Raw genomic sequence first — 12,790 nt, forward strand, 5'->3', positions numbered from 1 at the left:
GACGCAATTCCGTTTGAACTCCTTCTCTGGTCTATAAAATCTTGCGTCTCCATACCTTTCAGACAGATGAAGTCAGAAGGGTGGATTCTTTTGTTGTTTGGGTCTTCTGTCAGATGGGATGAAACCCGATTTATTTATTTTTTTCCTCCCCGTGACCTTTTGATATTGCAGAATCGAATTTAGGACCAAACAGGTTTGTACTATCGCAGGGGATTCTACACCAACTGGAGTTAGAGGTTGCATCAGTGACCTAGGACTTTAGCCACAGCGCTCTCCTAGAAATTACCGAGGCCAACATTGCTTTTGCTGAAGATCATATTCTATCCACTGCAGTTCTTTCACGAAGTCTCCCACTAGGCTGAGTTCCTGCAGAGCTGATATTTTTTCTTGATCCACTGCTTCCAGCAGCAACTTTTCAATGTTGGAAGTCCAGCAGGTGATAGCTCTACCGACTGCTGCCAGAGTGACCGCTGGCCTGCAGGCCCCACCTGCCGCTGAGTAGGCCTTTTAAAGATTGAGATCTATTTTGCGGTCCATTACGTCCCTGAAGGTCACAGCATCTTTGGCAGAGTTGCATGTCGCGCTAGGTGCATCAGTGAGGAAGCCACCACCGGGGCCAAGATAAGGGGGTTTACCGTTGGTTCTCTTAGTGGATAGTTTGGCCAGCCTATTGTTTAGCCCAGATTTTCTATCCGGTTTTTGCCACTAGTCCTTCATTAGTTCCTTTTCTTTCTTTTTTTTTTTTTTTCTTCCCAACCGATCGCCTCTTTCACTGACTTTGCAAAAGAATCTATCGGTGCAAAATCAAATGAGGTAGGCATCAAAACTTCATCTTCTTCTGGGGAATCATCTTGGTCTTGCGGAGCATACAAAGTTGAAGCCGAATTAGATGATCTAATCGGTTCATATGCCGCCACCTGCATGATCGATTCTTTTAGCGATTCCCTTATGTTGGACGCCTCCCTTGCATCTGATTCTTTATCGCGGGTTGCCTCGTCCAAGCAGATTTGACACACTAGTTTACTCGGTAGAGCTTGTGCCCTGCAGACACAGCAGGTATTAGCCGCAGGACGGGTACGATGTGCATCTCGATGCTGGTGAGATGAAGATGAGAGATGAAGATGACTTTCTGTGGTGATGGGAGGATCGTGACTGGCTTCTCTGGGAATGAGTGTGTGTGTTGAGTGTCTTGAGGGGGAACGCTCTTTTCGTTTAGAATGCGATGACCTTGATGACCTGCCAGAACTACCAGGATGAGATGGTATTAGTGGCAGTGCTCTCTTTTCTCCTCTTCACTACTTACCAATCACATACGCCCCCTTACCTTGTAGTTCGCAGATGGTCTGCTGGAGCAGCGTCCTCCATAGGAGTGGCTGGAGTGTACCTGTGAGAAGAAGTCCCATTAGAAGTGAGTGCAGAGGATGGGCAGCAGGTGCTGGGAGAGCAATAGAAAGGCATAGGCTTACCAATGAGCAGGGCAGACTAAATGCAGCAAGGCAGCAGGCAATGTGAGGAACCAAGATGGAGAGTGGGCTTTTTTCCTCAAGAAGCAGGCTGTAAAGAGAAAACACAGATTTTTAATAGAATGACACCCGGCGCCATCTTGGAAACTGGAAAACGGTGTCACTTCCGGGTGCACCAAGAGTCCTGATGGAGGAGGCACTCCGGCCGGGGAACTACATCACTCAGCGTGCCCTGGAACAAAAAAAAAAAACACCAAAAAAAGGAAAAACAGAACAAGGCAACAGGGGAAGTAGGCCTAAGAATTACTATGGGACAAGGAGGAAATGGAGGAGGAGGCCTCTGCACACAACTTAAACCTCTTTAAGGTTTGTAAAATATGGATAATTTGCACCTAACCCTGAGACCATCAGAGTGGGGTTCCCTGTATATAGCTCATTTAGAGACTGTATAGTCAGGGCTTCCAACTAGGAGAGGCTGAACCTAGCTGGGGCGACGCGGTAAGGGGTTCCAATTTTCTAACCGATTGTTAGTCCACACAGGTGAGGAAAAAAAAGAGAATGCAACGGTGGGCTCCTCTTCAAATCTTATAGCTAACCAGTCCTATCAGGTTGTGGAGGTGGAGTCGCTTCCCAATGTGTGTGCTGCCATGATGCGTCAGGAAACATCAATTCAGTATTTTTTTATTTTTTTTTATTTTACACTGCATAATTTTTCGTTTTAGTACACAATCAAGTTTAAGAGAAGATCACCTTGATGCTGGCTTTCATGTGAATCCTGCTGTCAGCCAAGAGTACTTTTGTCTTTGGGCTAGCCATACACAATAAAGGAGACCTATAGCCAAAGCTATTTTAGCTATAATTCTCCTGGGTATCACAGGAGTGCAGAATCCGCCAAAATTTGAACCATGTATGGGCCAGCATTATATTTTAGATTATATTATTACTCTGACGCTTCTAGGGCTTGCTCCACTACAATATTGCACTCCTGCAGTCTTGTATATAAAAATTGATTGGTAATAGACTTCTGTATTTATTGATTGAACAATCTAACCAAGGAATCTTGAATTTAGGCCACACTTAATAAACTATGGCATGAGCGCTTATGTACAGTAGATTTTGTTGTATATTCAAACTTGTGTTAAACCACAGATTACCAGACATAATTAGATTCAATCTCAATGTTGGTTTGAGAAAAGACCTCTGATATTTACTTAACCACTTGGCGCCCATACTACGTCTATTGATGTCATGGGCTTTGTGGCGGTATATCTGAATGATGCCTGAGGCCACAGACATCATTCAGATATCAGCGTTTTCAGCCGGCGATTCCCTGCACCATAAGAATGATCATAGCGGCTGTTCCACCGATTGATCGTTCTTACGGGCGGCGGGAGGGGACGCCCCTCCCGCCACCCTCCGGTGCTTGTACCGACTCACCGATTCCATCGGTGAGTCGGTCACAGGATCCACTGGCCCCCAGGAGGTTACCATAGAGATTTCCGGCGGACCAGATCATCCCTGGAGTCTCTATGATCGTTCGGAGGCCGGGCGCGATGTTATGACGTCACGCCCGGCCTCTGCATTCAAATTAACGGTGCCGATTTGGCTAGGAAGCCAGGATAATTTTTTTTTTTTTTTTTTTTTTTTTTTTTAGGCTTCCCAGCCTAGAGGTGAGATATGGGGTCTTATTGACCCCATATCTCACTGTAAATAGGTCAGATTGTGCCATATTCCTATTACAAGGGATGTTTACATTCCTTGTAATAGGAATAAAAGTAATCAAACTAAAAAAATTAACAGTAAAAAAAATAAAAAATAAAAATGTAAAGCGCCCCTGTCCCCGTGAGCTCTTACGCAGAAGCGAACGCATACGTAAGTCCCACCCACATATTAAAACGGTGTTCAAACCACACATGTGAGGTATCACCGCGAACGTTAGAGCGAGAGCAATAATTCTAGCTCTAGACCTCCTCTGTAACCCAAAACATGTAACCAGTAAAAAAATTTAAAGCATCGCCTATGGGGATTTTTAAATACCAACGTTTTGGCGCCATTCCACGAGCGTGTGCAATTTTGAAGCGTGATATGTTGGGTATCTATTTACTCGGTGTATCTTCCTCTTTCACATTATGCAAAAAAATTGGGATAACTTTACTGTTTTTTTTTTTTTTTTTTTTAAGCATGAAACTGGTTTCTTTTTCTGAAAAAAAACGTGTTCGAAAAATTGCTGCGCAAATACCATGCGAGATAAAAAGTTGCAACGACCGCCATTGTATTCTCTAGGGTCTTTGCTAAAAAAAACATATATAATGTTTGGGGGTTCTATGTAATTTTCTAGCAAAAAAATTATGAATTTTACATGTAGGAGAGAAATGTCAGAATTGGCCTGGGCGCGAAGTGGTTAACGTACAACTAAAGGCAAAACCTTCAATTAGTTTTGGATATAGTGTAGAGCAGTGGCAATTGGTGGTATATCAGTCGGTCGTCATTAGGTCAGGTCACAGGCAAACCACTAGCCCTTCACTTACCTAGGTTGCTGACAGGGCTTTCTCCAGGCTTCACCCTGCGTCTTCTCCTCCTTCTGGGCTTCACGGCAACTTCCCCTGCATCTTCTCCCTCCTTCTCCCCGGCGGCCAATAGGATCGCTTCTCCTCTCAGCCAGTCGGGTGACGGGTCACAGAACCCTCTTCCTGATTGGCCGCGAGGAGAATCGGGAAGACCGTAGCGAATATTCGCTATTGTCACACAACTGGGTGGGCGTAGGGCCCTGTGCCCACCCTTTTTTTGAAGCCTCAGGCTGTATTCATGTGCTTCTAAAAAAACAAACAAAAACAAAAAAAAACATTGGAATCCATGTGTCCAGTGCCCTGCCCTGCATGTAGATTAGGGGGTGGCGCCCCATATTGACAGGCCGCCACTGGTGTAGTGGGATAAGTACTGTTAATAATTCTGTTTTTATTGCTGTCTGTGCCCCTGTTAGGGAGGTTCACCCTTTTCTATTCGTCCTGCTTGCCATTATCTTTGAAAGTGAAAGAATCTCAAATTTTGGGTGTTGACAGAAAAGTAATAAAGAGGAAATCTTCCAATGGGGACACTAGTTCTGGTGACCTGGGGGGCTCCATGGAATTCACTTAATTTGCAGGGATTTCCTCTCCCTTCCTGTTTTGGCTATAGATCAGGAAATGAAGGGGAATCGGGACACAGGTGGCACAAAATAAACTGACACGGGTTATGACCCTCCCTTACTCTATCCAAAATTAAAAAAGTTTTGTCTATAGTTCTACTTTAAGAAACCGTAAGCTTCTGACAATTCCTGATAAATCGGCAAAAATTTGATATGCAATTGGCCTGGTCAGCAATCCTTCAATTGAAAAATCGAAGGAGCCGGGCCGAAAATTGTCGATCTTGATCTTAGAGGCAGTCCCCGTTCCGTTATTTAGACAGCTGCAGATGCTGCAGGTATTGGGATAAAACTGCTGGCAGGGAGGATCCCTCTATCCACACTGTTTAGCTGCCCATAACAACCAATGGAATCTAACTTTCTTTTTATGGTAGAGTAAAAATGTTGCTTTAGCTAGCCAAACACTGTTAGATAATTTTTTTTTTTTTTTTATCAGCCTGCAGGTCTGTGTTTATTGCCCTGTAGCATTAATGCTTTCGGGGCACACTGACTTGCAACTCTATATGATGCATCTAGATACTAAAAATAAAAAAATTAAAGGATTGGTTGTGAATGTGAGATTGCAGCCTAATGTCTATTACCTACATTGTTATTATTATTATTATTAGTCTGTAGTGTACTTTTACCAAAATCGGCTACTAACAGCAACCTGTTCTACTTTGTTTTATTAAGGAATTAAAAGATGATTTGAAAAGTGATTTGTCTGGCAATTTTGAACATCTTCTGGTCTCCCTCATATTACCTCCTGCTGTGTTTGATGCCAAACAGCTAAAGAAAGCCATGAAGGTAAACTGGAAATGGCAAACACTACAATGCAACCTGGATGCATTCAGTTTTTATGATGATGCAGTTTTCCTATATCCATTTTTTATTTCTGCTTCTTATCATACTGTGATTTTTGCAAAAATAAAGCCATTCCCTGTCCTTTCTGTAGTAGATCATTAAAACTGTTATACTTTCAAAGGTAACTTTGTGCATAGGGATGATCAGGTTAACTGACAATTAGTATAGTGGTATGAAATGGCTGCAAAGGAAAAGAGGCAATGTGTGGGACAGTTTGATGTGACAACAAATTCCCATCTTGCCTGCTTCATCACATTACCAGTCTCATATCAAAGTGACTGGTTTGTCTATCCTTTGGGACTGAAAAATCATTCTAAGTTTGTTTTTTCACTCTGTGTTTCTACATAAATGTATAAATGGAGATGCTGGAAATTCACACAGGCAGTAAAATGTAAATAAAGTCATACTTGCTCTACTTTCTATGTTACATCCTGGTTTGTTCACCTGCAATAATGCACTGCACAAATAATTTGTTAAACCATGTCCCTGGGCAAAATATACAGTATATAGTAAAAACATTACAGTAAATCCCCAGGTTCTGTCTCTTTACCCACTTGAGTACCAGCCTGAAATACCCCTTCATTCTCAGACTAATTTAACATTTGCAGTGCTATGATGCTTTGGCTGATAATTACAAAAATAATGTATGTATTTATTTTTACCATAAAGGAAATTTAGATTTGTAGGAGAGGAGTGGGGTATGAAAAGGTTAAAAAAAAAAAGTGAAACTGGTTTAGCAGCTGCTTCTAATCCATTCATGTGTTTCCCATTTGTAAATTCCTCCCCTTCATCTGTTTGAATGGGAGGGATCAAAACTGTAAATGGCATTGTATACATTTGCGATTGCTTTGATCGGTCATCACAACAATTACAAGGTACAGAGCTGCTGAGATCAGCTCTGAACACAGTGCTTGTGTACCAAACTGTCCAATTAGAGCAACTTACATAATCAACAAGTGCATTGGCCGCCCATGGGTTGTTTCTGCAACATTTTATAAATGGTGCTGCAGTAATAAGTGTCCATCAATTCACCATTTAATAACTTACAGTGGTAGAAAAGCAGGTAAATACACCACAGAAGAATACCTCTAGATACTGCCAGGAATATCTCTGCTGTAATGAAATCCCTAGCAGTGTTGCCCCTTTTTGGACTGCAGAACACCTACCACTTATGTTACAGAAATAAAGAAGGAAAGAAATAATGAAGGGGTATTCTGTAATCCAGTAGAGAGAACTTTGTCAGCGCTATTAATGCTGGTAGATATTTCAGTGGAGCAAAGGCACTGTTCTTTCCGCTCACTATAGGACATTAGAAACCCACTGGATTATTCCTGCATTTTCCTGGAGACAAAGGCATGTATTGCAGAGACGTACTAAATATTTTTTTCCAGACATACACTTTAAGTGCAATGTATGCCTTTGATCTCTCTTCTCTACACTAGTGAGAGGTGAAATCTGGCTGTAGAATTTGTGCACTTTACAAAATTTTACCCCTTGCAAAGAAATTGAGGGTGCTACTTCAGGCTTTAGTTCTTTATATGCTGACAACTGCTGGGAGTGCAGACAGGGAAAGCGCTTATCTCCACTCCATAGAAGTAAATGAGGAAGGAAACTATGTACCAGGAGCCACACATTACACACAACCCTTATGTAAAGAGCAGAAGCAGCTTCAGCCTACACCCCATCCAGGTGTCACCCCCAACGTGTCAACATGTTTTGCCTCGCCCACGGGGTGTAGTAAGTGGGGTGAAACATGTCAGGTCATGGCCTAGACAAAGTCTAGGCCAGTGATGGTGAACCTTGGCACCCCAGATGTTTTGGAAGTACATTTCCCATTCTGCTCCACTACACTGCAGTGCAGTTGAGCATCATGGGGAATCGCCTGGGATGCCAAGGTTCGCCATCACTGGTCTAGGTTGAGGCTGCTTCCACTCTTTTTACAGTAAGACCACTTTTTTTTTTTTTTTTTTTTTTTTTCTTCAAGTATAATTTTATTGATTTTTCAACAAAAAAGGAACACAACAATAATTAAAGTACAACTGTGGTCCTAGTGGACCATTAAATGTTTTGTTTGGTCTTACATCATAAACCCAATTCCCATTAACGATTTGGACCTTATAAACTAATATATCCAGCATATATAGTCATCTTATATTCATGTAAATTGTCCGTAACCAATCTTGAACTGTAATACTTGTATAGGTAGTTTAACTGCTTTGTATTTGTTCGGGTTGTTTGTGTCCCAACACAGATGATGAAGCTGGAGCAGAGGGTTAATTTATGGAATATTTTGAAGTGTGACCAATAGTTGTAGCAGATAGAGATAGAGAAAACAGGAGAAGAGAATGAAAGAGTTGGGGGGGGGGGAATTGTTTACGCGGGGGGGGGGCGATGGAAGAAGCGATTGTGCCATTTTTCAAGTATTTTATTTAGTTGTGTCTTTTAGGAGTTTAGTAAGGTTTGCCCTTCATCAGAGAAGATAAACCTGTTCCACAACCTCCAAGTTTTAGTATGTTTTTCTTGTTTGTGTTGTGCTGTGAGCACCAAATCTTCTAATTTCTTAATGTCCTCTACTCTACGCAGCCACATTCCAGAAGTAGGTGGTGTGTTTTGCTTCCATATAGCTGGAATGCAAGATTTGGCCACATTGAGCAAGTGTCGCACAATAGATTTCGTATATGACTGACCTGGAGTTGTGGTGGCGTGAAGCAGAAAGAATGCTGGGTCTTCCTGGATTACATGGTCTGTGAATTTTTGTGTTATTGTCTCTACTGTTGTCCAGAAATGTCATATTAGCGGGCAGGACCAAAAAACATGTAGACGTGTCCCTTTGTCCGTTTGGCACCTCCAGCATTTGTCTGTTGTATGTGGGAAAAATCTGTGAAGTTGTTGAGGGGTATAGTAGCACCTTGTTAGGATTTTGTCATTTGTTTCTTGTATTCTTGTGCAGATAGATGATTTAAGGGAGAATCTGATAATGTTTTGTTTTTGAACGTCGGTTTTCCCATTTTTGTAGGAAGACCAAATCTGTCTGTTCCCGTGGAGTGTTGATTAGTCTCTCGTCTCTGCAGCATTCTTCAAACGTCGTCAAGTCATGATGAAGTGCCCCGGGTCCGGTATTGAATGAATAAAGTGATGTAATCTGATCACCTTCCAGAAGGGCAGCTGGAACCCCCCGGTGTTGCTCATTAATTATTTGAGCGAAGTCCAATGATTCCCGTCTAGGTAGCGTGAGGCACAATCTTTACCTGATATATGTAATGTCTCGTACTCTGATTGGGTCAGACCAGACGTGAATGCTGGGTTGCCTAAAATTGGGAGTAGTGGCGAGTGCTTCGTTGTCAGGGATGTTTTCTTTACTATGACAGAGCCCACGGACAATGTGGCGCCTATTGTAGGATGTGTCATCGTGTCTGGTGGCAGTCGATCGTAACACCAAATCGCCCCTTTCAGTAGGATACTAACTTGGTTACTTTCTATTTGAATCCATAGTTTGTTTTGGTCATGTCTGTTCCAGTCAATGATTCTCCCTAGATGAACTGCTTGGTAGTAATTTTTTTTATCTGGAAGAGCCAGTCCACCGTAGTTTTTCGGTAGTGTTAGATATCGTCTGCGTAGTTGTGGTTTTCTATGTGACCATACAAACTTGGTAAACATCGAGTGTATACGTATAAAATATAAAGGTGGGATTTTCATTGGCAGTGCTTGAAACGGGTATAAAAATATTGGGAGAATACACATTTTGAGGAGGTTGCATCCAGGAGACCCTTATGCCACTCCTCTAGCAATCCTCTGGTTTTTGTTAACATCGGGGGGGAAATTGCGTTCAAATGTGTGTATCACTTTACTAGGTATATTTGTCCCTAAGTAGCTAAGATGACTGTCTGACCATTTAAATTTAAACTTCAATTTCAAAGCAGTCAAGTTGTATGTCATATTGATACCCATGGCTGTTGATTTATCAAACGTAATTTTTAGATTCTATAGCGTCCCATATCTCTCAAATTCCTTAAGTAGGTTAGGGAGGGATTCGACCGGATTGGTAAGAGAGAATAAAAGATCGTCCGCATAAGCAGAGATCTTATATTGGGCTTGCCCTATAGTGATTCCCGATACGTCGGGGGTTCTGACATATCGTACATTGAAAGGGCTCTAGCACTAAGGCGAAAAGAAGAGGAGACATGGGACATCCTTGCCTGGTTCCATTAGATGGGGTGAAGGGATCAGATTGAATTCAATTAGCTTTGACCTGGGCTGTTGGAATAGAGTAAATATTGGAGATCCATTGTAACATATTCTTACCGAGTCCGATATGTTTAAGTACGGAGGACATGAATTCCCAACTCACCCCTTCGAAAGCTTTCTCAGCATCCGTGCTGAGAAAGGTACAAGGTGTTTTGGTCTCTAAGGCCCTATTTATCAGGTTCAGTACCTTTGGTGGTATTGTCCCTAGCTTCTCTTAAGGGGACAAAACCTACTTGATCTAGATGGATCAGTTCAGTCATATGTCGAGATTATCTGTTGGCCAGTATTTTGGTGAAAAGTTTAAGATCTATATTCAGGAGAGAAATAGGCCTGTAGCTACTACATGCCACTGGGTCTTTTCCCTCTTTAGGTATGAGAGATATGTGGGCTCTTAAGGCATCTCTTGGTAGGTGGCCTCCCTCTGTAAGATGGTTAAATAGTTTGATCATGTATGGGCCTATAATTGGAAAAAAAGGTTTGGTAGTACTGAAGGGTGAACCTGTCTGGGCCTGGAGCTTTGCCTGGTTTCATACCTTTTGATGGCACTTTGTAGTTCCATCATTGTGATGGGTTCTTCCAAAGCTGCCCCTGCTTCTTCAGAGAGTTTAGGGAGCCTGATGAGATGAGATAATCTCTGATTTCAGTGTCACTGTCACTGTGTTGTGACGGGAGATTGCGTCGAGCGGAATAGTAAGTATGAAACGCCTTGGTGATTTGGGTTGGTAAGGTTCTTTTTTTTTTGTCCTGAGGATGAGATGATTTGGGGTATATATGCTTGTATTCTTTGTTGTCAAACTGCTTTGGCTAGAATTTTCCCACACTTGTTGCCTGATTCGTATGAGAGTTTCCTACAAAATTTTAGGGCTGCTTTGGCTTTGTATTGTAGCATATCTACTGTTTGCGGAGAGTTAACAGATCTGTTTCTAGTGCAGGCGTTGGTTTGTTCTTATGTTTAGTTTCTACTTCCCTTATCTTATGAAGAAGGGACAAGAGTTGTTGTTTCTGCTCCCGTTTGATAGGTGCCCCATGTTTAATCAGGACCCCCCTCAGTACGGATTTGTGGGCTTCCCATAATATCCCTGGGTCACAACTGTCAATGTCGTTGGTGTGGAAGTATTGCTGTAGTTCCTTTGTCACATCTGTTAGTACTGTCGGGGTTTGTAGCAAGCTTTCGTTTAGTCTCCAAAACTTATTTCAAGTTGTCGAGGTCTGTGAAAGTGTATAGCGCATGGTAACGGGCACATGGTCTGACCATGTTATATTACCTATCCTTGGGTTCTGTACTGCTTCTAGTTGGCAATGCGGTATCAGGAAATAGTCGATCCGTGAGTATGTCTTATGGGGGGAAGAATAGAACGTATAGTCCCTTTCCCCTGAGTGGTGAAGTCTTCATATATCTATCGGCTGATTATTGTGTAGCTCTCGTGTGCGTTTGTGTACACTTGGTCGTAGAGATGAGGTGCTGGAGGATGTGTCCACTCTAGGGCTCAGGGGTACATTAAAATCTCCTCCTAAAATCAAATGGCCTTCCTGGAAGTCCATCAGGAGGGCCAGTATACGGTGACTGAATGTATCCTGTCTATCGTTTGGTGCGTAGATAGTAGCAAGAGTCACCAACACTTCTCCTATTAGCCCCTTAATGAAAATGAATCGCCCCTCTGGATCTATTTTAGTAGCCTGGCATGTCCAAGGAACCTTTCCTGGCAGAAGTATAGATGCCCCTTTCGATTTGGCCTTAGAATTCGTGGCATGGTATGTGATCGGGAAATATCTACTTTTCAGAGCTGGCAGTGCGCCAGTTTTAAAGTGGGTTTCCTATATAAACGCTATGTCTGTTCTAGCCCATTTAATATCATTCAATAACATACATTGTTTCTCAGGTACGTTTTAACCCTTTGACGCTCAGTGAAAAAATGTTAACGTGATCCATCGCACCCACGCCGAGGGCAATGTTATGGGTGGGGTAGAGGGGTGGGTGTGGGGGAGTAGTAAGAGGGGGAGATGAGAAAAAAGAGTAGCTAGGATAGTTGGAAGAAGTATAAAGCGGACAACAAATACAATAAATTGTCCTATCTAACACAAATTGTTACGTAACAATTTAATGCAGAAATCTGCAAACAAACACTCCCTGGGAATCACCGGGAGGGTGTTTTAGCCTAGTGGAGGAGCAAGTTAGACTTCAGCCGGGGAGTCCGTCCAGCCCCCCCCAGCCCCAAGTTATAAGATTAGCATGTATTGTGAAAAATGAAAAATACGAACACCTAAGACCTGAAATATTCAACTTGGTAGACAAAAAACGACATGTATACATTGGGTGGCTCATGGTCATGTGTGTGTGTTGTTCAATTCCAGAGTCCCTTAGTGCGTCGTTTGGCGCTTTATGTCATTCCTAGGGGGGTTGATGCCAAGAGTTGCTTGAGTCAGGTGAAAGCATAGGTTGGGGGGGAGGGGGGGTTTCATCCACATCCGTTACCCCTACTTGGTTCCATCACCATTCCACGGTATATCCTCACCCCCCCCCCCCCCCCAAACCACCACCCACCCCTTTTTTTCTAAATAGTGGCCGGAGTCTGGAGAGGGTTCCCACCTGTCACAAAAGACCTCAAGTTATGAAAGGGCACCAGTGGGCACCATCAACAGAGGGCATAACTAAGGAGTACAAGAAAAAGGGAAAAAAAATAAAAAATTAAAGCGCACTAATGATCATCAGAGACTGCATGTGGGAGTATATAGTCTCACCATTGCAGCAGCTGCTGCTAGATTTCCCGTTTCCTCTGGGGAAGTGATGGGAAATCTACGCTGGCTTCTCTGAGGGCTCGGTGACTGCCCGGGCGGGGAAAAAATTGTGGGATCACCTGAAGTCAGTCTGGTAGTTCGACCGGATCCGTATTGAACAGTGCAGGGAGATCAGACAGTGAGCGCAGGGTGAAGGACTGCGATTGCTTTTTAAAAGTCATTGCTATGGGGAAACTCCATCTATAGGTAATGCCGGAGTGCTTAGCAATTTCCAAGACCGGTTTCAGCATCGCCCTTCTTTGCAGCGTGGCTCTTGAAAGAT

General features: G+C 42.9%; 1 protein-coding gene across 1 annotated transcript in view; it reads left to right on the forward strand.

The window, feature by feature from the left end:
* The window catches only part of ANXA3 (annexin A3), a 125,711-nt gene that overhangs the window by 73,452 nt on the left and 39,469 nt on the right, over positions 1–12,790 (forward strand). Inside the window, exon 5 of the mRNA XM_077476090.1 lies at positions 5,317–5,430. Coding sequence (XP_077332216.1) covers positions 5,317–5,430 — 114 coding nt within the window. The remainder of the gene's footprint in view (positions 1–5,316; positions 5,431–12,790) is intronic.

Source organism: Lithobates pipiens, unplaced genomic scaffold (genome assembly GCF_037356315.1).
Source record: "Lithobates pipiens isolate NorthernLeopardFrog02 unplaced genomic scaffold, aLitPip1_a1.2 Scaffold_13, whole genome shotgun sequence".
Classification (NCBI taxonomy): domain Eukaryota; kingdom Metazoa; phylum Chordata; class Amphibia; order Anura; family Ranidae; genus Lithobates; species Lithobates pipiens.